A 24,119-nucleotide genomic window follows, 5' to 3' on the forward strand; every position below is an offset into this window, starting at 1 on the left:
TAAAGATAATATAGAAAATGAGAAAATGCAGAAGACATATGGTTGCAGAATGTTTGCTTAATTTGTAATTGAACTTCAAAATAATTAGTGTGACAAGGTACATTTTGGCAAGAATAATAAGGAGCCACATGCTCCTTGGAAAATAAGGCTCTGATATCTTTTGAGGTGAGATTACTGAGGAAGGATTGAATATTGTTCTGATCTAAATGCCATGGTGTTTTAATTGCACAACATGCATGTTTTAGGATCCTAGGAACAAGAATAGGGCCTTAAGTCCATCAAGCTCACCAGTCAACATGATCATTGCTGATCAAACACTTCAATGCCTTTTACTCACCTCATTCCAATAATCCCATTTTTTTTTAGATTAGTTACAGTGTGGAAACAGGCCCTTCAGCCTAACAAGTCCACACCGATCCGCCAAAGCGCAACCCACTCAGACCCATTCTCCTACATTTACCCCTAACATGAAGGGCAATTTAGCTTGGCCAATTCAACTAACCTGCACATTTTTGGACTGTGGGAGGAAACCGGCGCACCCGGAGGAAACCCACGCAGACACAGGGAGAATGTGCAAACTCCACAAAGTCAGTCACCTGAGGCGGGAATTGAACCCAGGTCTCTGGCGCTGTGAGGCAGCAGTGCTAACCACTGTTCCACTGTGCCGCCCATATCACTGTGCCGCCCATCTGCTATTGGTAATAAGAAATCCGTCAATCTCTACCTTAGGCATATTCAAAGACTGAGCCTTCAAAGCTCTCTACAATGGGGAATTCCAAAAGTTCACAACACCCCAATTAAAAACAATTTCTCCTCACCTTGGACTGAAGTCACAATTCCCTAATTTTTACTTGTGTTGTCAGTTCTAGACTCCCCAGTCATGGGAACCAATTTACCTGCATCTTCTCAGTCTATCCTTTTGAGAACTTTATAAAGAGATAATTCTTCAAAACATGACAATACAGGTCCAGTTTGCCCAATCTCTCTTTGTAGGCCTGTCCCACCAATGTGGGAACAGTCAGATGAACCCTCATTGCACTCAATCTTTGGCAATAATATCTTTGACTAAATAAGGAAACCAAAACTGCACCAGTACTCAAGGTGCAGTCTAATTAAGCCCTTACAGTGTGGAAGCTTGTGTCCAGTGGCATACTGCAGTGTTCAGTGCTGGGTCATTTGCTGCTTTTCATTTACATTATTGATCTAGACATTAATGTAGGTAGTTTAATCAATAAATTTGCAGGTGACATGAAAATTGTTGGTGTAGCAAAGAGTGAGAAGGTATGCCTTACACTAAGGATGATATAAACAGTTTGATCAGATGGGCAGAACAATGACAAATGTATTATAATCCTGATCAATGTGAGATGATGCATTTGGGAGCGATGTAGCTTAGTAAGGCCAAAAATAAAGAAAACAGCATTAGTGTTCATTTCCAGATGGGTAGAATTAATAAACAGTGCATTTATGTTAAATTAGCACAGTACCTTCATTGGAGAACACTTGGAGTATTGTACACATTTATGGCTCCATCTTATAAAAAAGGAAATAAGTGCAATAACATGCAAATAGACTTATTAGAATTAGACTGGAAAAGTTGTATCTATCAAAAGATGGGTTAATTTCTCTGGACAAAAGAAGGCCGAGGTATGAACTGATAGAGATGTTAAAAATTATTAAAGGATTTGATAAGTTGGACAGAGTAAGTTCTACCTGACAATGAAACTATAACTATGGTCATAAATATAAGATAGTAACTAATAAGTACAACTGGGAATTCAGGAAAAACTTCTTAACAACAGAATTGCTAGAATGTAGAAAATGTGACCACAAAAAAGAAGTTGAGGCCAATTATATCACAGAAAATGAAGTTGAGGCAACTTGCATTGTTGCATTTAAGGGAAAGTTTTAAAGCTCATGAGGGAGAAAGGAATAGAACAGTATGTTGGTTAGGTTATATAAAGAGTGGGAGATGGCTTATGTGGACATAAACAACTGCTTGGACCTGTGAGGCCAACTGGCCTGGTTCTGTACTGTAAATACTTTGCAATATTTTGTATGGGCAATGGGAATATCATGTTTCTCAGCATTTTCCCTAAAACTGTCAGGAATGTTGGAGTGGTAGCAGATGTCACAGTGGAAGAAGCTGAAGGCAAGGTTTCCGAGTAGATATTGAGCCAGTAGAATTCTGAGCAGGAGGGACTTGAAATTTTGCTATGACTCCTGCAACTAATAAATCTTTACAGTCAATGTTACATTTCAGCAACAAGTCTATTAATGTTTTGTCATTAACAAGATTGAACATTTTTCATAGTCTGTGAAGCATGTGTAATTGTTCTTGTTTACTTTTAGATAAATATTAAAGATTGTTCTTATGTTAAATACCTGACTCTTGTTCCTAATTCAAGTCTAAATTCAGACAGTGTTTCACCAATGTCTACTGCAAATGTGTTATTATTTCTATTATGAGTTTCAAAATCAGTTTAATGAGATGACTCATTGAGCTTATGGCTCTAAAATTATTGCACTTCATTGCTTTCTTAGGTAACTTAAATAATGAATGTCGTAAGTCACTTGAAATGTACCCTTTAGTGTATATTTAATCACAAATTACAGTTTCTGTAAGACCTTTTAGATGGTTTGTTGTTATTTCATCTACTGCTGGAGCTTTTCCTGTACTTATCAATTTCAAAGCATCATTTGCCTCAGTATCTTGAGGACTCCCTTGATGAGGATCATCATACAATTCATTTACATTTCCTGTCCAAATATTTGCTACTGAATTTTCTTCAATTCTCAATAAAATCTAGAAGTAAGCAAGAATGTTTATATATGCTTCATAGATAATGAAATATTGTTTGAAAATATTTTGTGACTAAAGTCAATAGAAATATTGTTGAAATTTGATAATGACAGTGAAGGTGTGAGATTTTCCCAGTGCCTACATTGGGACCAACTAATGAACATCGGGATAGAACAGGAATAATTAGAAATGTTTCAAGTGAAGAGGAGTGCAACAAAATTATTCAATTCATACACAGAACAAATATTCAGTGAAGTAGATACATTTCTTGGGTAAAGATTGGGGAAAAGAACATGACAAATGTGCAAATGTTGATAACACTTTGATACTTGTTAAATCAAAGAGGCTCTACAAAACATTGTCGATCAAGCAAAATCTACAAGTTTAGAATATGAGTTGAATACGAAAACTAAAAAGACCCAAACAATGGTAGTTAGAAGACATAGATTAGATGTGAAGTTTGAAATGGATGATGTCAGACTGGAACAAATAGATTTGTCTATTTAGGGCTGATGATAAACAGGAAAGATGGCACATGTGATGCAGAAGTTAGAAAGATAAAGATAGCCAGAAGTAATTTTGTAAAGATGAAGGATGTTAACAATAAAACTTAGCTTGCAAAAGAAGTAATTCATAAGATGCTATATTCTATCCACTTCCCTACATGCCTCAGAAACCTCGACAATACATAAAGGTCTGCAGAAGAAAATAGAATGCACATTATATATTCCAAATGCAGCTAACAAGCAAATGAAGAGCTACTTGAAATTGCAAGAGCAAGCAAACTCTATAAAGTGACAGATGGAAAAGAAAATGTCAAAATTTTGACCATTTGATCAGAACTAAAAAAGCCAGAGAAATCTCCTCTTGAGGATAAAGTGGAAAGCAGTTGAAAAAAGGATTTACCTGAACATAATTAGATGATAGATATCACAAAGTGGTTTCAGATAAGTTATAGTGCATGTGTGAGGTTGACACAAGACAGATGACCATGGCATACCATGACAGCAGATGTCCTGACAGGAATGGCTACAAACAACAGCATGCACCTGAAGTGGCAGCTCATGAAGTCGTGGGTCAAAAGTTGCAAGACAGAAACTGAAGATTAGTCTCATGTTCTGCAAAATCGGTCAGTATGACTGGCTTTGGTCTCAGTTCATTCTTCTTACTGCATATGAAAGTAGTAATAAGTCGAGATTTAATATATTCACAGCCAGATATTGTTTACTCGGTGTAACAAGAAGAAAATTAATCTTAATGTACTTGCATCATACCTGTTCTATGGCTTTCTATTTTAAATAACAAGTTTCTGATTTATGAAAATAGTTATCTTGGTTTTTCATGCAATTCTTCCAACTTGTATTTCTAAAAAGTTATTTATTGTCTGCAGTTATGAATATTATTTCTATATTTGTAGCTGAAGTGAGAAATGTGTTATAAATCATGTTATACATCATGGCAATGATACTTGTGTCCACTAGAGCTGATAAATTCCTACATATTTTAAAGAATGCCTGTGGTTTATTTTAATACATTGGACCAAACAACAAATTAATGATCCATACTTTCACCTGGATTAAATTCCAACCATTTGTAGGCAGCACGGTGGCACAGTAGTTAGCACTGCTGCCTCACAGTGCCTGAGACTCGGGTTCAATTCCCACCTCAGGCGACTGACTGTGTGGAGTTTGCACATTCTCCCCGTGTCTGCGTGGGTTTCCTCCAGGTGCTCCGGTTTCCTCCCACAATCCAAAGATGTGCAGGTCAGGTGAATTGACCATGTTAAATTGCCCGTAGTGTTAAATAATGGGTAAATGTAGGGGTATGGGTGGGTTGCGCTTCGGCGGGTCGGTGTGGACTTTTTGGGCCGAAGGGCCTGTTTCCACACTGTAATGTAATCTAATCTAACCTAATTACCAATGTCATAAATGTTATTTTATTCCATGAGTTTAGGTGTAATGTTTGCACCAAGTAAACAGGTAAATCATTATTTTGTGTTAATGTAAATGCATAGAAAATAATAAATTTGACAGGGATTCATCAAAAGTATTCTACACCTTTCTTTAATAAAGAGGAAGATACTAGTAAAGGTGAATGTTAATTTGTTCGCGAGAGATATAATAGTAAACAGGAAAGTATTAAAGAAGTTTGAACAATATAAAGGGACACATTTCAAGGATCTAATGGGATGCATCCATGGATCTGCAGGGAATACTGGAATAAATTAGGCCAGAAGTGATGGAGGTAATTTATTCTTTAATATTAATGGTAAAATTACTAAATATTTAGATGAAGAGAAATAAATAGAGTTGATAAATAGAGAGGTTTTAGAAGGGAAGATTTGGCTTGACAAAACTTATTGAGTGTGATATTTGGAATGGGAAAATACTGCAGTTACGATGCATGTGGACTTTCTGAGGGCTTTCGACAAGGTACCATACCTTGGAAATTATTAAAACTATTAGGATTAAACAATTACTAAGAAAGGAGAAAAGACACATAAAGAATTGAGTGCAGTTTTTCCAGACTAGTAGGAAGTGGGTAATGTTGACCCATAAAGTTCTATTCTGAGTCCACTGTTGTTCATTGTGTACATCAATGATCTGGCTGTCAGGCTGGAGGGAATTATGACCAAATATGTACATTATGCTAAAATAGGAGGCATAATAAATAATTCTGAAGACTGTAGCAAGCTGTGAGGAGATACTGGTAAGAGAGTGGATTAGGCAAAATAGGCATTTGAAAATAATTTTGAAGTATTGATCTAACCTTTCTGATTTTCTCAAAAGAATCCATAATGTTGCAATATTCAACATTACAGGCATAGCCTTCCATTATGAAGTCTGAGTTCAGCCTTGGCTGTGGAAGCATATATGACCTCTGCTGGGAGGCAGATTGGCTTTACTTGTGTGATTACATTATTCTAAGTTCATATATATGCATGCACAAAGAGTTTAGTGAATTGCGTGCAACAAAGGAACTTTCTCATCCCATCAGGACTTTCTGGGATCGAAACTCCTGGTGCAATATTTAACAGTAGTCAGATGGCCCATTGCAAGTCAGGAGCATCCATCAGCATCTATCAGTGCCTTCGCAACCCCCAACATGCTCCTCTTCCCTTGCCACGCAGAGATATCATAGACATGATTGTGAATGGCTCCACTTTCAACAATGCTGTAGGTTCTCCTCCAGGCAGTCTGGGAAAGATGTAAGGAACTATTCCCAGGGAAAGCGACAGGAGGATCAAGGCACCTGGAGGAGATTGCAGCCTCGCTCCTGTGGGGCCCACAGAAGACCCCAGCTCCAGTGCCAGCAAAGGATGAATGATCTACTGTGGCACAATAAGGTTACAGAAAAGTGACACTCAAAAGGAATCAAGCACTGTAACTACATGAATGCAGAGGGATGTCAGAGAGGAGGATTGTGTGCAAGCTTTATGGAACATGTGCACCAAAAGTGTAGCAGTCATTTCATGCTGTTAATGTTCTGCCAGTAGCAGGACACAGCAGCAGTTGCTAATCATTTACTAGGAAAGCTTGAGGAATTAGCAAAGGCATGGGTGCTCATACAATGCCCATCGACAAATCAGGTTGGTACTCAATACTCCCATCTGTCTGCAGAATAAAAGCACTCAGAAAAGGTGGGAGCACTCACAATGGTCCAATAATGCTGGATATTTGGAGCAGGTTGCTATTTCCAGCTAACAGAGCTCTCAGAAACACATTGTCCCTACTTAGAACAGGCATCAGGATGACATGAGTGCATCCAAGTCAATGTAAGGCAGCATATGGTTTTCAATGTATAGTAGTACATATATGAGCCTTCTTGAGCCAAGGCACATAATCATTCTTCCCTCAGGAGACAAAGGTCACAGGAGTATGCAATGTTACGCAGGTACCACTGCATGCAACTAAATCAATGCCTATGTCTTTAAAGACTGATTGACTACTGTAAGAGCGAACATGAAATACTTTTTTTAAGCCAACAAAAACAATGTTAATTAAAATAAACAGTAACAGTTTCCACACATAGGAACCCAGAACCTTGGAAATCAGCAGTAACTCAGTCAGACTGAGAACTGTTAGCTCTTAGATTGTCCTTGGCCTGTCCACCTCATCTCAGTATTGCCCTGGTTTCCTCATGTCCGTCTGCAAAATCTTGGCCTCTGTCAACTCTATTGCCTTCCCCATTTTGATTGGTGGAAACATCTCGGGTTTCCATCTCTTCCTCTGGAAAAGCATCCTCCCTTGTTGAGTGAGTTTTTTTTACAGGGCATAGCAGTATAATGATGTGGGACATGATTTATGAGTAACATTGAAATGTTCCACTTTCGCAGTCCAAACATCTGAATCTCATTTTCAGAAGATCAATGTCTACTCAATAGTGGCCCTTGTGCAGGCAATTTACCTCTTCTGAGTGGCACTTTAAGGCTTCATAACTGGTATAATCAGCCAGGTCTTATTGAGGTATCCCGTATCTCTCAACAGTCCTGCACTCGATGCTGCACATCAGAGATTTGTAACATGTGAAGCAGTGAGGAACTTAAGCATCATTTCAGGTCCTTAGATAGTGTGCACAAATGTGGAGAATTTTTTTTACGTATCCATGTACCAACTGAACATTCATACAGTAAAAATCTTGTGTAGCTACATTACACAATCTCACTTGATTTTCATCCCCGATGTCTTTACCTATTTAGCAGGGCTCAACTTGCATTTTCTAGTTCATTGAGAAAACAACATGGTCCGTTATATGCCTCCACCCATAGAGAAGTAATGTTGTTGTTATGATAAAAGGATAGCAAGCCAGACCAAATCAGACTCACTATCACTGACTTTGCAACACAGTGAAAGTAAAACATTTAAAGAACCTTAAAATTATTCCTAACCAGACTTTAAGAAGATCAGATGTCTGACACCAAGTTTTAACTTAAAGAGAAAATAACAAATTATTATTAATACGGTAACCTTAGCAGAACAAAACTAAACCACATGGCAATCTAATTAATGTCAATGATTTAAACCCAATCTTCTTTGATTGTAACCCCCACTCATGTTCATAGATAGACACAGTTAAGGGATAAATTAAAAAAAAGACTTGGAATTTGCCAATTCAATAACCATTTCAGTGGGGATTACCACGTTTTAATGGAAGCATTGAATGATGCCTGTAGGAAGGATGTTGTGAAACTTGAAAGGGTTCAGAAAAGATTTACAAGACTGTTGCCAGGGTTAGAGGATTTGAGCTATAGAGAGAGGCTTAACAGGCTGTGGTGTCAGAGGCTGAGAGGTTTTTCCTGGAAAGTCAGAGGCTGAGGGGTGACCTTATAGAGCTTTATAAAGTGATGAGGGGCATGGGGGGGATAGGATAAATAGACAAGGTCTTTTCCCTGGATGGATGGAGGGCATAGGTTTGGGGTGAGAGGGGAAAGATATAAAAGGGACCTAAGGGGCAACGTTTTCACACAGAGGGTGGTGCATGTATGGAATGAGCTGCAGAGGAAGTGGTGGAGGCTGGTACAATTACAGCAATTAAAAGGCATCGGGATGGGTATATGAATAGGAAGGGTTTAGAGGGATCTGAGCCAAGTGCTGGCAAATGGGACTAGATTAGGTTAGGATATCTGGTCAGCATGGATGAGTTGGACCAAAGCATCTGTTTCCATGCTGTACATCTCTATGACTATATGTACAGGTACATGGTATTGCATCTTGCTTGAATTACGAAGTCACCAGTTGAAGCAAACATCTTCCAGCAGACCCTGAGGTATATTGACTTATTTCTAATGACTGGGATCCTTTTCTCAGAGCATTCAATAATTATTTAACTGAATGTAAAACTAGAGAGAGTAAAACACAAACAATGCTTCCAAGTTCAGCAGCTTCCCAGGATACCTCCATCCTTAATTTCCTTGGTTAACCATAATTGGCTTATCTTCTTCTGAGAATCCTTCTTCATCTCAGGAATATGTCTGTGCTTTACTGTTTGTATTTTTTTTCTTATTAGTATCTTAAGGCTCATGCTCTACCACTCTCCCTAATGGGGAGAGACACCACTCCATCTACAACAGATGTGACAGCAGTGCCATCCACTATCACTTCCTGTAATACCTACCACTCTTAGAGTCATACAGCTTGGACACAGACCCTTCAGTCCAACCAGTCCATGCTGAACATAATCCCAAACTAAACTAGTCCCACCTAGCCCATATTCTCCAAATCTTTCCTATTCATGTACTTATCCAAATGTCTTTTAAGTGTTGTAATTGTACCCACATCCACTACTTCCTCAGAAAGTTCATTCATCACATGAACCAGCCTCTGTGAAAATAAATTGCCCCTTGTGTATTTTTTAAATTTCTTTCCTCACCTAAAGATTTGCCCTCTGGTCTTGAAGTACCCCATTTTAGGGAAAAGACAACTACCATTAACCCTATTTATCCTCCTCGTTATTGTATAAACTTCTGTAAGGTTGCCTCTCAACCTCCTACTCTCCAATGAAAAGGGTGCCAGCTTATCCAGTCTTGCTTTATAACTCAAACCCTTCATACCTGGCAACATCCTGGTAAATATCTTCTGAACCCTTTACAGCTTAATAATAACATTCCTATAACTGGGCAACCAGAACTGGACACAATATTCCAGAAGAGGCCTCACCAATGTCCTGTACAACCTCAACATGACTTCCCAACTCCTATACTCAAAGGACTGAGCAGTAAAGGCAAGCGTGCTAAATGTCTTTTTAACCACCCTGTCTATGTGTGACGCAAACATCGAAGAATTATGTTCCTGAACATCTAGGTCCCTCTATTCAACAGCACTACCCCAGCCCATTGTTTGTTGTACCATAAATGCAATTCCTTGCATTTATCCAGTTTGAACTCCATCTACCATTTTTCAGCACATTGACCCATTTGATCAAGATCCCTTTGTAATCTTAGAAAATCTTCTTTGGCTCACAATAGTCCAGAAAGAGTCAAGATAGGTGGCAGGCTGGAAAAATTTTATTACTCACCCCTTATGAGGAGAGTATCCTTACCATGGTTGCCTCGAGCTGCTGAATGACTGTGTCCAACTCCTGGATGGTTATAGGAGGTGATTCTTGATTAACTGTGCCAGCACCCATGAGTGAAGACCACCTCCCTTGTGTTAGTTGAGGCCTGTTCGTGATCATGCCGAGCATCCTGGCTTTGTTTCTGTGCTAAATAGCAAGGCAAAACAGAAGTAATGTGAGCCTGGTATTTCTGGCTTCGGGGCAAAGCTCAAAAGGCCACTCATCCAGATAGACACCGTGTGAGTGACAGCAAGAAAACTGGCTGGAGATGCATGGTCCACTGGAAGAGCTGAGACGTATCTCTGCATGCATAGCAGTCTCACAACAGCATTACAGTGATAGTTGCCGGAGAAGCTTTGAGGCAGAGCATTAAAGTTCAAACACGCACTATAAGTGGATCGGAGATGTACCATGAGGGTTCTTAGAGGTTGGTACATGGCTGGAGCCAATGTCCATAATGACCTGGATGTGGGACTAGAAAATATTGTAGCCAAATTTGCAAGTGACACTAAAGTAGGTGGGAAAGTAGGTTACAATGAAGGATTCTTTCGAAAAGGAGAGAAACTTCAGAGTGTTTCGGTGCAATGAGATCTAGGTGTTGAACGTAAATCTCAGAAAACTAGTATGCAGTTACAGTAGGTAATAAGGAAGACAAATTCAATTTTGGCATTTATTGCTAAAAGAATAGAGCAAAAAGTAGGGAAGTGTTGTCTCAACTATACATAACTGAGACCACACCTTGAGTATTGTGTAAGACTTTGGTCCCCTCACTTGGGGAGTTCAGAGGAGATTAACTAGATTGAATCCAGCAATGAGGGGTTTGTTTTACGAAAACAAATTGTGCAGTTTAGGCCTATGCCGTCTGGAATTTAGAAGGATGAGGGGAGATCTAAATTGAGGTATGTAAGATGCTAAAGGCGATTGACAAAGTAGATGGAGAAAGGATATTTCCTTATCTAGAACAAGAGGTCATAGTTTTAGAATAAGGGGGAGCACATTTAAAACAGATGAGGAGAAATTACTATTCTTAATAGTAATGAATCTGTGGAATTCACTACCTCAGAGTGTGTTGCATTTCTGGGACATGAAAGGAGGAGATAGACAGATTTTTAATTAGTAATGAGGTGAGGTTATGGAGACGGGGCAGGAAACTGAAGTTGAGGCTAAGATGACATTAGCCATGATCATATCAAATGGTGGAGCAGGCTTGAAGGCTGAATTGCCTACTCCAGATCCTGGTTCTCATGTGGGATGCATGTGGCTGTTGCCCATGGACCATGTCCTGAGTGCCCAGTGTCCAACAAAGAGGTCCCTCAGAGCAAGTGACAAGCTGAATTTGCCAGGTACTTGCTCTAACTTCCATGTGAAGAATTTTCCACACCTAGTTGTGCAGTGCATTTGATAAGAGCTGAATGTTAATGAGGTGCACTGTGGCATTAACAAGCTATATTTAGCAACTTGCTGCTACATAAAGGTGCAGTGGGTTGATCCCAATGTCAAGCTAGACCTCATGATATTTCAAGCACAATCCTACCATAGATCTTGCCATAGCTGATGTCACTCAGGCCTCTGAATATTTCATCCATAATCTTGAGTCTTTATAATGCACAACACACAATCCTATTTGATTCTGAAATTGCAAAATTCCCCAGGTATTTTTAGCTATATAACACAGACCAACTTCATTTTCTGGTTTATAATCTTCCCTGGACTCCTCCAATCCAGTATGGTGAAGGTTATACTGGAGAGCCATAGATGAGTTGTACTTTTGTTCAAACATTCACAAACTTAGAGGTAGTGTGCAGTGACCTGAGTAATAGAAGTTATTTCAATGTAACCTTCTTCGTATATTATTGAGCTTCCAACTGTCACCCTTGAACAAAATCAAACTAGCTTTGCTGTGTCACTTACACCCTGTGTACCATGAAACTGGAAACTCCAGACCAGGAGATGTTGCCCTCCCCAACCAGATTCCTGAAGATAGAATACTGGGTCCCTTTCTCCTGGATAAAGGGAGCCAGTTCATCCTTCCTTACTGAGGGTACTTGGGGCATCCCAACTGGAACTGTCACAAATTGCAAAATTTTGCCCTGGGTGTCATTGTAATACTTTTGCTTCCTTGTCCAGCCTCTGCTCCCAGGCACCTTATCGAGCATCTGTTCCAACCTCCCTTCCTTGTCTGACCTTTGCACAGTTTAGGGTAACAGCACGTGATCTCAATCAATTTCCTGACATTTACAAACAGTCCTTGAGGAGGGCACTACAGCGACTACTTATTTCAAAGTCTAGGAAAAACAATCCATCTTGTCAGGTACACACCTCTTAGATAACAGTTAGGTATCTCAATGCACCTATTTCTTGATTAAGGACTGACTTTAGGCTGCATTTAAACCTTGTTTAATGAACATTGCAAGCCAAGCTGGTTTTAGTCAGGATTGCCAATAATGCAGATGTCCTTAACATCAATGTAGAAAATCAGTGCACTTCCATTCATAACTAGTGTACAATTGGAGGCTTAGAAATCCATTTAGCAGACTGAGAAAAGAGAGTAGTAACTTCCAGTTTCAAGACCTAGTATTCAACTCAGGCTGGCAAAAATCAATTTCTAAATTTAGTTTGAGCCTTTAAGGAAAACTGCTTGTGAGATGCAGAAGCTTTCCCATAGGAGAAGGCAGCAAAGTCAGAGGCCAAGTAACCCTAGGCACACTTGTGCTTGTCTTAACAGTTGATTAGAGAAGAACACTGGCAGGAACTGGGGAGCAAACTGTTTAACACCCCTTAGACCAATGAATGCTGTGTGATGTGATGAGGAGATAACTAAGGAAAGCAAAATATGACTCTTAAAAATATATGTATCCTATAAAATCTATAAATTCAGCAATTAGCTAACGTGACAAAATTTCACTGATGTGTTCATTATAGATAAACTGCATTTCATTAAAAGACAATTTTTTGTACAATAAAGCCTTTTCTCAGCCATTTCTGAAAAGATAACAGATTTGTTCACAATCAATTTGTGATTATGTTTCATTGCAATTTACTTGTTTTGATTAAGTCAAATATGTTGCCTTTGATTTAGCCTATGTAGTAGGTTTTATGGTTATCAAAACAGTAGTTGACTTTTTAAGAAATTAATTTCAAATCATAGGTATGAGGTATAAAAAGTGCAAATGACAAGAATTTCACATGCAACAGAAGTGACCCAATGCAGAAATATAAAGGTGAAAATAATTCATTGCAAATAAATGCAGTTTATATCTCAATTTGCAGCAATTACAAAGCTGAATTATTTCAACAGAAAAGAAATGTGTTCAATAAAATAAAATAAGGGAGCTCTTCGATGATGTATGTTTTTAACATAAAGAAAACCATTTCATGCCTGTCAAAGTTCAGTTTTTCACAAAGGATAAAGGAGGTTGTACAACAATTGCTCATATTGCAGGAACATTATCATTGACAGAGTAGTGCATAGAATTGATTTCAGTTCTTTCTCATGGGTAACAGTTAAAGTATTACAGCTGCTGTTTGCTTACATGATCAAGAGTAGAAATGTTTAAATAGAAATAAAAAATGTTTTAAATATAATTTTACAAATGCAATTAATGCAATGTCTATAAAGAGAGTTGTTTGTAAATTTTCTGCACTTTAACTGAACCAATAACTACAGTTCATACCTTTAATGCAGCAAAGCTATTACGTTTCATGTTTTATTTAGCTGACTAACAGATGACAATTTATATCACAGACTGCTGGCTGCATTGATTTCTTTATTAAGATGGATAAAAAGAAAAAGGAGTATTGTTATAGTTGAACAATAATCAGACTAATGTATTAAAACATTGGCTTCTTCCTATACCAGACCTGTAACAGCTGTTGTACACTTTAACTATTTGTCTATTTAAAGATTAACATTAAAACATCTGCATTCCAAATGCTGTACTTCTAGGTCATTTTGTTGTGAAGCTATTTCATTTTTAATAGGCTACAATATTTGGCATCCCTGCCTCTGTTTACAAACAGCACCATCATTGTCAATCACTGATATAATTTATGAGATGTTAGGTCCTGGCTCTATCACTGGTGGAGAAACAAAGGAACCGGCACTGCAGTGTTGACATTAGCTCGATAACTTGAGCTGCTCTGCTGTTTGTAGACAAAGCCACTCGCTGCAAAATTCTGAGATCGCGTTTTTGAAGCAAAATCATACTTTGAGTTTAGTATTGAACTTTAAAGTTGAAAATGTTTAATTATACGGTACTTCTGTTTTAAATAAATGCTTTACTTATGCTCCCATTCCTCACAGCTATAATACACTTAAAATGATTTCATCTGCAATGTCAGATAGAATTTGTGCTAGTATGAAATGTTACTGTTTGGACCATGCTTAAGGCAGTGGTGAAAATATAAACTGAAAAATGTTATTGAATTCTCTATTTGTGATTGAATTTGAATATTTTAAAATTGGGATCTTGACAAAACATTACATTATGACAGCTCTGAAACTCGCTAAAATATTGAACTATACAATTGCATTCATTATAAAAGATTATTGTGAGTTCTTTATCTAGCTCTTATTTTGTACCACTACATGCTGCTTGTTTCTGCAATCTGACATGAACAGTTCATTATTTATTCATTTTTTAGACTCTAGATAGATGGAGTGTAACACTGGAACAAGAATTGTGTTCCTTTTGGAGAAAGCTTTGATGAATTTGTGCTCTACATCTATCTTGGTTTGCCAAATGACAAATACACTGGCCTCTGGGGGTTCATGCAGCCCACCCCCACCTGAGCATTCTGCTGCCTGCATACCATTCACTATTTGTTGCAAGGAAAGCACACAAATACACATTTTGCAGGTATTGATTTTACTGCTTGTTCATTAGTTGCAGAGGGAACTGAAGCTGCATTGGTAATCTATATTAGAAAGAGATAGTCATGTGAGAGATGTAGATTATAGTTGAAACATTAGAGAGCTTTATCTTATCAAACTGGCAGTAACCAGCTTGTCTATACTGCACTGGCAGTGCTAGATGCCACCTCTTATTTCTGCTAGACAGTTGTTTTCTATTTATGAATGTGTTGATCTCTGTGGAATCCCTGCAGTGCCCTTGGAAGAATTATAAATCAGCTCAGCTAATGCATTCACCCAGTACAATTGAACACAACAAACAATATCTAGCTCAGGAAAGCTACATGTTTGTCTAATTTAGAAATATTATATAATATAACCAGGTATAATCTAACCTTACTTGGCCACAGAACTCAAGATTCCTTTGCTTTAATTTGTTGAAACTGATATATAAGTTCAATCACTAGTGTTAATTGGTGATATGTCAGAATATAATGGAAAATTATTTTCAAATCAGATGATTTTTCTCTAGCTCACTCTCTTTAGATAAAAAATTATAGATATTGATATGAGATTTTTAAGTCCCAACAAAACACTGAAAATTTGGTACATAGTAACTTCAAATTTATTTTAAGTATGTATTCTTATCCCTTTGGTTTGCACCTTTCAATCACATTTTCTTTCAACTGTTCAAAAACAATTTGGAACAAGAACACGTTTATATTTTTTGATATCTGTTGCTACTGATAATGAATTATGATAATTATGAGTTTGCCTTTCTAATAATGCAGATGAATTCCATTGTGGGCTTTTACTTATAATTTTCCCATTGTTAATTTTTTAAATTCACCCTTTTTAAGGTTTTAATGTGTTTTGCATTATTCTGATAAAGAAAACATGCAGCTTGCCACTAAGTGAATACCGGTGCCAATCTTTAAACACCTAACAGTCAAACTCCACCTTTCCCTTCTTCACTGAGAAGAAGTAATTAATTGTATTTGATTCTTTCCAATAATTTTGTGAACAAAATTCATAGGTTTTCTGTGTGGGAATTGAAACTCCACGGAACAGTTAAACTGAATAGAAATGCCTCATATTACCATATCAGTGCAGCAGCTCATTTTAAAGATGCCCCAAGAGTTTGATATCAGGTTTGCTGTTCTTTGCCATATTCAAAACAGCAATTTAGAATATCATCTTAAATTATTGCTTTTTTATTTGCTCCCTTTTTGGGTATCTTCCAAAAAACATTTAATTCTCTCTTGTAAAAGCTGAATGATTATAACTCAGCTAATACGAATATTGTGATATCTTGCATTTTAGTAAACAAAATGTGTGCAGATCAAAAACTTTTATGACTCCAATAATTATTTAACATTATAATGAAAACACTAATTAAAAAATTGAATCTTGAATTGAATTTGGAAATTTGAATTTTTTTTGGAAATCTATTTGTTTTATTGTCTTTTCCTGAATGAACTTATCCACTAACAATATTTTCAATCATCTTTAACTTTAATTAATAGTAAGTTGTATCAGCAATAAGTGGAATCTACAGAGAGTTTCTCAGAGAATATCATCTAGATTCTGAAATTCGCATTCTTCGATAAAGTGCATTGATGCCATGGTAGCATTCATAATACTGATAGTGACTCTATGGGAATGCAATTCTATTTGTAAATAAATGACTTCTCTTTTTAATGTATATTATCAGTAAAATTTAACAGCTTGTCACTACAATGTAGTTCATAAAACATTTGTAAGCTATTTTTGTGTATATTACATGTTGATCTTTAGAATGTCAATTACTTAAACTTAAAATAAAAGAACTGCTTTATTATTAAATATATTTTTTAAGTTTGGGGAAGACGAGTTTTCAAAAACTATTTCATAATTTTAAAAAAGCATTAAAAGTCATGAAATACTTTTAACAATTAAATTCATGGCTATAAAGATAATAAGGTATCTTTTAGTACAATGAAAATGTAAACAACTTCTACAAATATACTGCATATTATATGTAAAGGTTTTAATTTTAAATAACAGTAGGTCTCCTCTTTATACCATTGAGTGACATTTCAGAAAAGAAGTGATGAAACAGGTGGACTTCACTGACATTCGTCATGGGGATTCACTGGGATTGTGCCCACACACCAGCATTGATCTTAGTGTTCCTTGTCCACTTACACACTGTTCAAAAGACTTTAAAACAAATAGTTACTCATTGAGATTTTACAATGAGTATAATAAATCTCAGCAGGAAAAAAAATTGTAAAATATTTCTCAAGTACTTTACAAACAAACTCTTGTATAAATCAATGGTGACTAATTGACATACTTTAAAAGAATCCCCTGCTATAGGGAACTTCATTCCAAAGTCAATGAGAAGGTTGCTTGCTCTCCTAATGGAACAGTGTAAATCAAATCTATCAGTTCACATCTGTGACTCTCACATTGTGTGGTTATGTTTCGTGGTGAGGGATTGCGAGAAAGAGAAAAAAATTGCAGAGTAATCTTAAACTGTTTTCACACACCTTTCAGCAGCTATTTCAGCCTTGGATGTTTTGTGCTGTGTTAGGGAATAAGTCATGATATGGGTGAAACAAAAACCATCATTTTCAAACGTTTTAGTGATGGCTGTATAATGGCACAATGTATTTACTTTGTGAATGGCTAAACCATACAAAGTAGAAAGATCCTAAATCACCAATATGTGTTTAGCTACATGATCTCTAACCAGGGTGCCAAAACTACTTTGTTTATTTTTGGGTGAAGGGCTTGGATTTTCTTACCTGATTGCCATCCATCAATCAATCTTGGCTGCAAAGTGGACTCGTATAGTTTTAAGGAGCTTTGCTGTGACTGTTCCTGCAATTGTCTTACATTGACTGCTTAGGCTTATATGTTTAATGATCATTTGTGTGATCGCATAGAATCCCTACAGTGTGGAATCAGGCCCTTCAGCTCGACAAGTCGACACCGACCCTTTGAAGAGTACTCACCCAGACTCATTCCCCTACCCTATTATTCTACATTTACCCCTGACTAATGCACCTAACTTACACATCCCTGAACACTATGGGCAATTTAGCATGGCCAATTCACCTAACCTGCACATCTTTAGATTGTGGGAGGAAACCCACGCAGACACGGGGAGAATGTGTCTGTGTGGAGTTTGCAGTCGCTCGAGGCTGGAATCAAATCAGAGTCCCTGGAGCTGTGAGGTAGCAGTGCTAACCACCAAGCCACCGCGCCGCCCAGTAAATATGTTGGAATAGGATTTGGACCTACAAAACCATAGTCAATTATAGAATGAATGCCTTCTAAACAGGAAATGAAGGTGTGGCTGAAGATCAGGACAGTAGGTTCAATTTAAAAACATTAATTTTTTAAAAAAATTGACATTCATATTCTTTTGAAATTCAAAGAACTATAATTATTACTATTGAGTTTTTATTGCTCACGTTCCTGAAATATTTGGCTCAAGAAATCCAATTTTTGTCTGCCTGCACTTTGATCACAAAGGCTTTTACTATGATTGTCACATTAGAAAAAAAAATCAACAAAGACAACCTGACTCAAAGATAAAAGTTTTCCCACTTTATTGTTTTTGAAAGAAAGACACTATCAATTTTCTAAATGCAAGCCATCAAGTGATCTGACCAGAGTGGAATGGAGCAGAGGCTGTTTTTCTGAATATTTACTCCTGCTGCTGCACAGTGGCGTGCCAATTCAGCTTTAATATATTTGATTTTGATTGGGTTATTTCACTGGATCAAATTAGATAAGCTCTGCACCTATTAAGTAGATGAAGTCGAGCTGTATCAGATCGTGTACAATTGACAATTACCGGGTCGTTTGTATATGTTGAGGACAGGCTTGTTTGTGATGACTTTTCGAGATGATTGGGGACAGACTGGTTACCGGGGCAACCAGCGAAGAAGGGGACGCGATCACGTGCCGTGAGCGCGTTCACCCGATTGGTTGGATTTGACAAATAGACTGATAGCCGAGGCGGGCCCTATCTGCTTTTGGAAGTTATGTGGCTTCATCATTATTATTATTACCATCAATTCCCTTTCCCGTCCCCGGGTGTTTACCTGTTGGCTGTTTTATTTCTCCCTTCCCTGTTTTGGCGGTTCAGGAACAGCAGGAAAGTCTGACGAGCAGGTCTGAATCCCCGGCCCAAACACACAAAAAAACCCCTTTCACCCTCCCCAACCCCCAACAAAAATAAAAAAAAGTTTGCGGTCTCCGCGGCGGTCACGTGACGTTCTGGCAGCCGAAGTGAGTGACAGGTCGGTGTGGTTGTCGTGGTAACCCGAAGAGGCGGGACGGTTGGGCGCGAGCTCGGGGTTGGGGGGGGTGGTGAGAGAAAGTGTTCGTTGTGATCACATGTCAGCCAGACAGGGTCAGAGGTCGTTTCCTTAGCACGATTACCCTTCTCTTGTCAGTTACAACAAAATGGCTGCAGTAGCAGCACCGTTACTGATAATTAACTGACGGCGAGAGCGACTAGCTCAACTTTTCCCTTTCTCCAGCCCCCTCCCCTCTCCGACCACCCCACTCTGACGTTGTTTTGTCTACTGTTGGATATTTCCTCCCCCCACCTTCTATTTGCACTTTAAATTGATGAGGTTTGTACCTGTCGGCTGTTGCTAGGGGTGTGTGTGAATGTGTTGTGCCGTCTAGAGGCTGCTGCTGGGTTGGGGGAAGAGACTCGGCGGGCGGCGCTGCTGCTGTTGCTGCTAGCTGCTTCTTCCTTTCCCCGTGTGTTTGTGTACAAATAGCCCCCGCTCTCGTCGATCGCCTGAGCGATCCTGACTGCAGCTGTCAGCCCCCGTGCATGTTTTCAGATCTGCCAAATTTGAGTCTTTTTAAAAAAAGGCTTTTATTTTCCTCCTGTCTCTCCTTCTCCCGCCCCCCGACGTTTTCAGAGACCCCGAGTTTAAAGCTGCCAAAGAGCCTCAGGAAGAAATTAAAAGGTAAGACGGATGATTTGAGTGTAGCTTTTTTTTGTTTTTGTAACGTCTGTCTTCTTCGCGGGCTTAAATGTTAAAAGAGATTGAATTGTAGATTTGTTTCTCTTTTGAGGAACTGTCAATGTAGGAATCATGAAATAGCAAAAGGTTGTGCACTGGTTTTCCAACAGCCAGTGAAATGAAAAGAGGTCAGAGCAGTGAAGGTTGAAATGTAACGTTCTTCGTTTATAAAACCGGCTCAGTTGGTGCAGCGGGGTTTGAAATCGACTGACTGAATAAAACGTGTTTCGATCGCTGTGCAAGTTGGATATAATGACAGCACTATCGCAAAGAGATGTCGTAGCTTTTTCGCAAATGGTAAAACCACTGCAACGTGAAGTAGGACATTTCTGCAGTACTTGTTTGACATTAGGAATACATTCTACTTTTTACTACACAATGCAATTTACTGAAAGTTCTGTGCAGTCGTGGTCGTTAAGGAACACTTCTGTTCTTTTGAGTCATGTTGAGCTTTGGTGTTGACTGGCTTCTGTTTTATCGTCAAAGCGCTGGCATTTTTGGACCGTTGCCCACGTTGTCTGTCTCCCTATGCGCACAGTTCTTGTACTGTATCTTATCATCCAGATCTCTTTGGATGTGGAATGTATCTTTTGACAACAGCTGCGGTGTGGAGGCTTTTTTTTAGTCTGAAATGTTCTCCTCCAGGAATACAAACTAGATAATTTTTAAAACATGCAGCAGAATTCGTTTCATTTGAGAATCGAAAGATTTTAAGTATTTGAAACGCTACCTTGTTATGGTAATATATGGAGCATCGAATTACAAGTACAAAAAAGAGTCAATATAACGTGGGCAGGGCATGTCTATAGTTTGTAGGTATTCCAGGAATATTTTGTTTTGTGTAATATAAGTATCCGTATTGGAGTTTTCTTTGCGTGCATTAAAAAATCTATTTTGAACCTTTGCAGCAAGTTATGTCTATGTATTTGGCACCAATCATTTTTACAAACGTCATAGATATTGCCCTGTTTTGTGAAGTATTCCGGAAATTAATGCATTCCAGCATTCTGCAATTTACCATCAAGTATACACACTTTACATTATGTAACCTTCTAAAAAATTATGAACTTATGTTTTTGTATAATTTGCCAAAAATCCAAATAAACTAATTATTTCCTGTAATCAACATTTTTACAAAAATATGGATATAGGTTTCCTCGCTGAGCTGGAAGAAGCAAACCTACACCTAGAACCTCACCCTGAGCTACAAATCTTCTCAAAACTTGCTTACGAAAATATAATTAGATTTAAGAAAATTATTGGCTGTTTCCTACCCAGAGGTGTAACATTTGTTGTTAAACAATATATTGCATAGTGCTCAGAAGAAACTGCGCAAACTTGTCACACTTCATGTAAAATCTAAAGTTATTTAAAGAAATTGGATGTACTGTAAAACGGTTTGTGTTCAAGGATTTGTATGGATAGAAATAATGCAAAATGTTTCCCTAATGGATCAGTGGACAGTGCAACTTTAAAGATTTGGAGTATTCAACTTCAAAACTAATTAATGTACTGAGTAAATTGATTTCTTGGGTTGGTTTACTACAAAGTGCCTTTCACTTGGGTTAAACTAAGAAAATTTGGCCAGGTTGCTTGGTTCGTCTCATGTGCAGGTGAGGATTTGATGATTAGAATTATCAGAAGATCTGACTAGAAATACCTTTTCAACACTATTTTGAGGTTTGGATATGACCAAGCAATTGGATGAGATCCAAGACAGTAAATGGTTGCTATATAATAGTAATCCAACAAGGAGTCAATATGTAAAAAGCAAGGTACCTTTTTTCCCCAAATGAAAACATACTGTGGCTGTTGTAAGTCTGCACGTGCAGAAAAACATGGAAATACTCACAGTATCCCTGGAGAAAGAAATAATTCATATTTCAGATCAATTACTTTTATTCGGAACGCTAAAGGAAATTCTGAAAAAAGGTCATTGATTTTAAAATTTTAACTCTGTTTCTCTCTCCACATATGCTACTAGACCTTTTCGGCATTTCTGCACTTTGTTTCCATTTGATATAAAATTATGTTGAGTTGGGCCACACATGCAGGTTTCATGTTAAAACTGTGATGGAGCCGGTAGCTAAAAATATAACGGTTGTCTCTCCTGTTAGCATTGTTTTAACATCAAATCACTTATCAAAAATAATTCCCTTCTTGTGACATCTGGATCATTGCTGATCTTATGCTGAAGAGTAGCTTTTGCAGCTCACAGCCTTTATGCGGTACATTTTGTTTTTAAGTGTTTCTGCATTGCAACTGTTTTGTTGCTATGTTTACAAGTACTGTTCCTGTCATTTTACAAATTTGACCCATGTTGGTATTATGTATTTGGTAACAAATGGAAATTTAGTAATAAAATCCCCACTTACTTTCCATTGACTGGCTTAAATTGACTGGTTCAAAAGAAATAAGAACAGGAGTAGACCATTTACACCTTAATTTAATTGACCTTTAAAATCGTGATGGAAAAGGATAGACCCAGATCTAAAAGTTGGAGTTCTAAATTGGAGAAAGGCCAATTTTGATGGTATTAGGCAAGAACTTTCAAAAGCTGATTGGAGGCAGATGTTCGCAGGTAAAGGGACGGCTGGAAAATGGGAAGCCTTCAGAAATGAGATAACAAGAATCCAGAGAAAGTATATTCCTGTCAGGGTGAAAGGGAAGGCTGGTAGGTATAGGGAATACTGGAAGACTAAAGAAGTTGAGGATTTGGTTAAGAAAAAGAAAGAAGCATATGTCAGATATAGACAGGATAGATCGAGTGAATCCTTAGAGTATAAAGAAAGTAGGAGTATACTTAAGAGGGAAATCAGTAGGGCAAAAAGGGGACATGAGATAGCTTTGACAAATAGAATTAAGGAGAATCCAAAGGGGTTTACAAATACATTTAAGGACAAAGGAGTAACTAGGGAGAGAATAGGCCCCCTCAAAGATCAGCAAGGCAGCCTTTGTGTGGAGCCACAGAAAATGGGGGAGATACTAAATGAATATTTTGCATCAGCAGTATTTACTCTAGAAAAGGATATGGAAGATATAGACTGTAGGGAAATAGATGGTGACATCTTGCAAAATGTCCAGATTACAGAGGAAGAAGTGCTGAATGTCTTGAAATGGTTAAAGGTGAATAAATCCCCAGGACCTGATCAGGTGTATCTGAGAACTGTGGGAAGCTAGAGAAGTGACTGCTGGGCCTCTTGCTGAGATATTTGTATCATCGATAGTCACAGGTGAGGTGCCAGAAGACTAGAGGTTGGCAAACGTGGTGCCACTGTTTAAGAAGGGCGGTAAAGACCAGCCAGGGAACTATAGACCAGTGAGCCTGACCTCAGTGGTGGTCAAGTTGTTGGAGGGAATCCTGAGGGACAGAATGTACATGTATTTGGAAAGGCAAAGAGTGATTAGGGATAGTCCACATGGCTTTGTGCGTGGGAAAGCATGTCTCACAAACTTGATTGAGTTTTTTGAAGAAGTAACAAAGAAGATTGAGGGCAGAGCAGTATATGGACTTCAGTAAGGCGTTTGATAAGGTTCCCAATGGGAGACTGATTAGCAAGGTTAGATCTCATGGAATAAAGGGAGAAGTAACCATTTGGGTACAGAACTGCCTCAAAGCTAGAAGACAGAGGGTGGTGGTGGAGGATTGTTTTTCAGACTGGAGGCCTGTGAGCAGTGGAGTGCCACCAGGATTGGTGCTGGGTCCTCTACCTTTTGTCATTTACGTAAATTATTTGGATGCATAAGAGGTGCAGTTAGTAAGTTTGCAGATGACACCAGAATTGGAGGTGTAATGGACAGCGAAGAGGGTTACCTCAGATTACAACAGGATCTGGACCAGATGGGCCAATGGGCTAAGAAGTGGCAGCTGCAGTTTAATTCAGATTAATGCGAGGTGCTGCATTTTGGGAAAGCAAATCTTAGCAGGACTTATATATTTAATGGTAAGGTCCTAGGGAGTGTTGCTGAACAAAGAGACCTTGGAGTGCAGGTTCATAGCTCCTTGGAAGTGGAGTTGCAGTTTGATAGGATAGTGAAGAAGGCGCTTAGTATACTTTCCTTTATTGATCAGAGTATTGAGTACAGGAGTTTGGAGGTCATGTTGCGGCTGTACAGGACATTGGTTAGGCCACTGTTGGAATATTGTGTGCAATTCTGGTCTCCTTCCTATCGGAAAGATGTTGTGAAACTTGAAGGAGTTCAGAAAAGATTTACAAGGATGTTGCCAGGGTTGGACGGTTTGAGCTATAAAGAGATGCTGAACAGGCTGGGGCTGTTTTCCCTGGAGCATCGGAGGCTGAGGGGTGGCCTTTCAAAATTGAGGAGCATGGATAGGATAAATAGGCAAAGTCTTTTCCCTGGGGTCGGG

General features: G+C 38.3%; 1 protein-coding gene and 1 long non-coding RNA gene across 12 annotated transcripts in view; one reads left to right on the forward strand and one right to left on the reverse strand.

Moving 5' to 3' along the window:
• LOC122562106 (uncharacterized) overlaps positions 1-18,956 on the reverse strand; it is a 57,634-nt gene extending 38,678 nt beyond the window's left edge. Inside the window, exons 1-2 of one of the 2 annotated variants that reach the window (XR_015761402.1) lie at positions 18,809-18,956; positions 9,842-10,003 (exon numbers count right to left, since the gene is read on the reverse strand). This is a non-coding gene — a long non-coding RNA (uncharacterized LOC122562106). Of the gene's footprint in view, positions 1-9,817; positions 10,004-18,808 lie in introns of both variants that reach the window. The other variant, XR_015761401.1, reaches the window with a different exon arrangement.
• Positions 1-24,119, forward strand: part of tnrc6c1 (trinucleotide repeat containing adaptor 6C1) — a 693,384-nt gene that overhangs the window by 476,553 nt on the left and 192,712 nt on the right. Inside the window, exons 1-2 of one of the 10 annotated variants that reach the window (XM_088000549.1) lie at positions 19,169-19,345; positions 19,646-19,693. The exons of the other annotated variants lie outside the window; for them this stretch is intronic. Coding sequence (XP_087856675.1) covers positions 19,341-19,345; positions 19,646-19,693 — 53 coding nt within the window. The 5' untranslated portion in view covers positions 19,169-19,340. Of the gene's footprint in view, positions 1-19,168; positions 19,346-19,645; positions 19,694-24,119 lie in introns of those variants that run through there. 10 annotated transcript variants of the gene reach the window in all.

Source organism: Chiloscyllium plagiosum, unplaced genomic scaffold, assembly GCF_037043375.1.
Source record: "Chiloscyllium plagiosum isolate Xiang-an unplaced genomic scaffold, Cpla_swu_hap1 HiC_scaffold_25, whole genome shotgun sequence".
In the NCBI taxonomy this organism is placed as follows: domain Eukaryota; kingdom Metazoa; phylum Chordata; class Chondrichthyes; order Orectolobiformes; family Hemiscylliidae; genus Chiloscyllium; species Chiloscyllium plagiosum.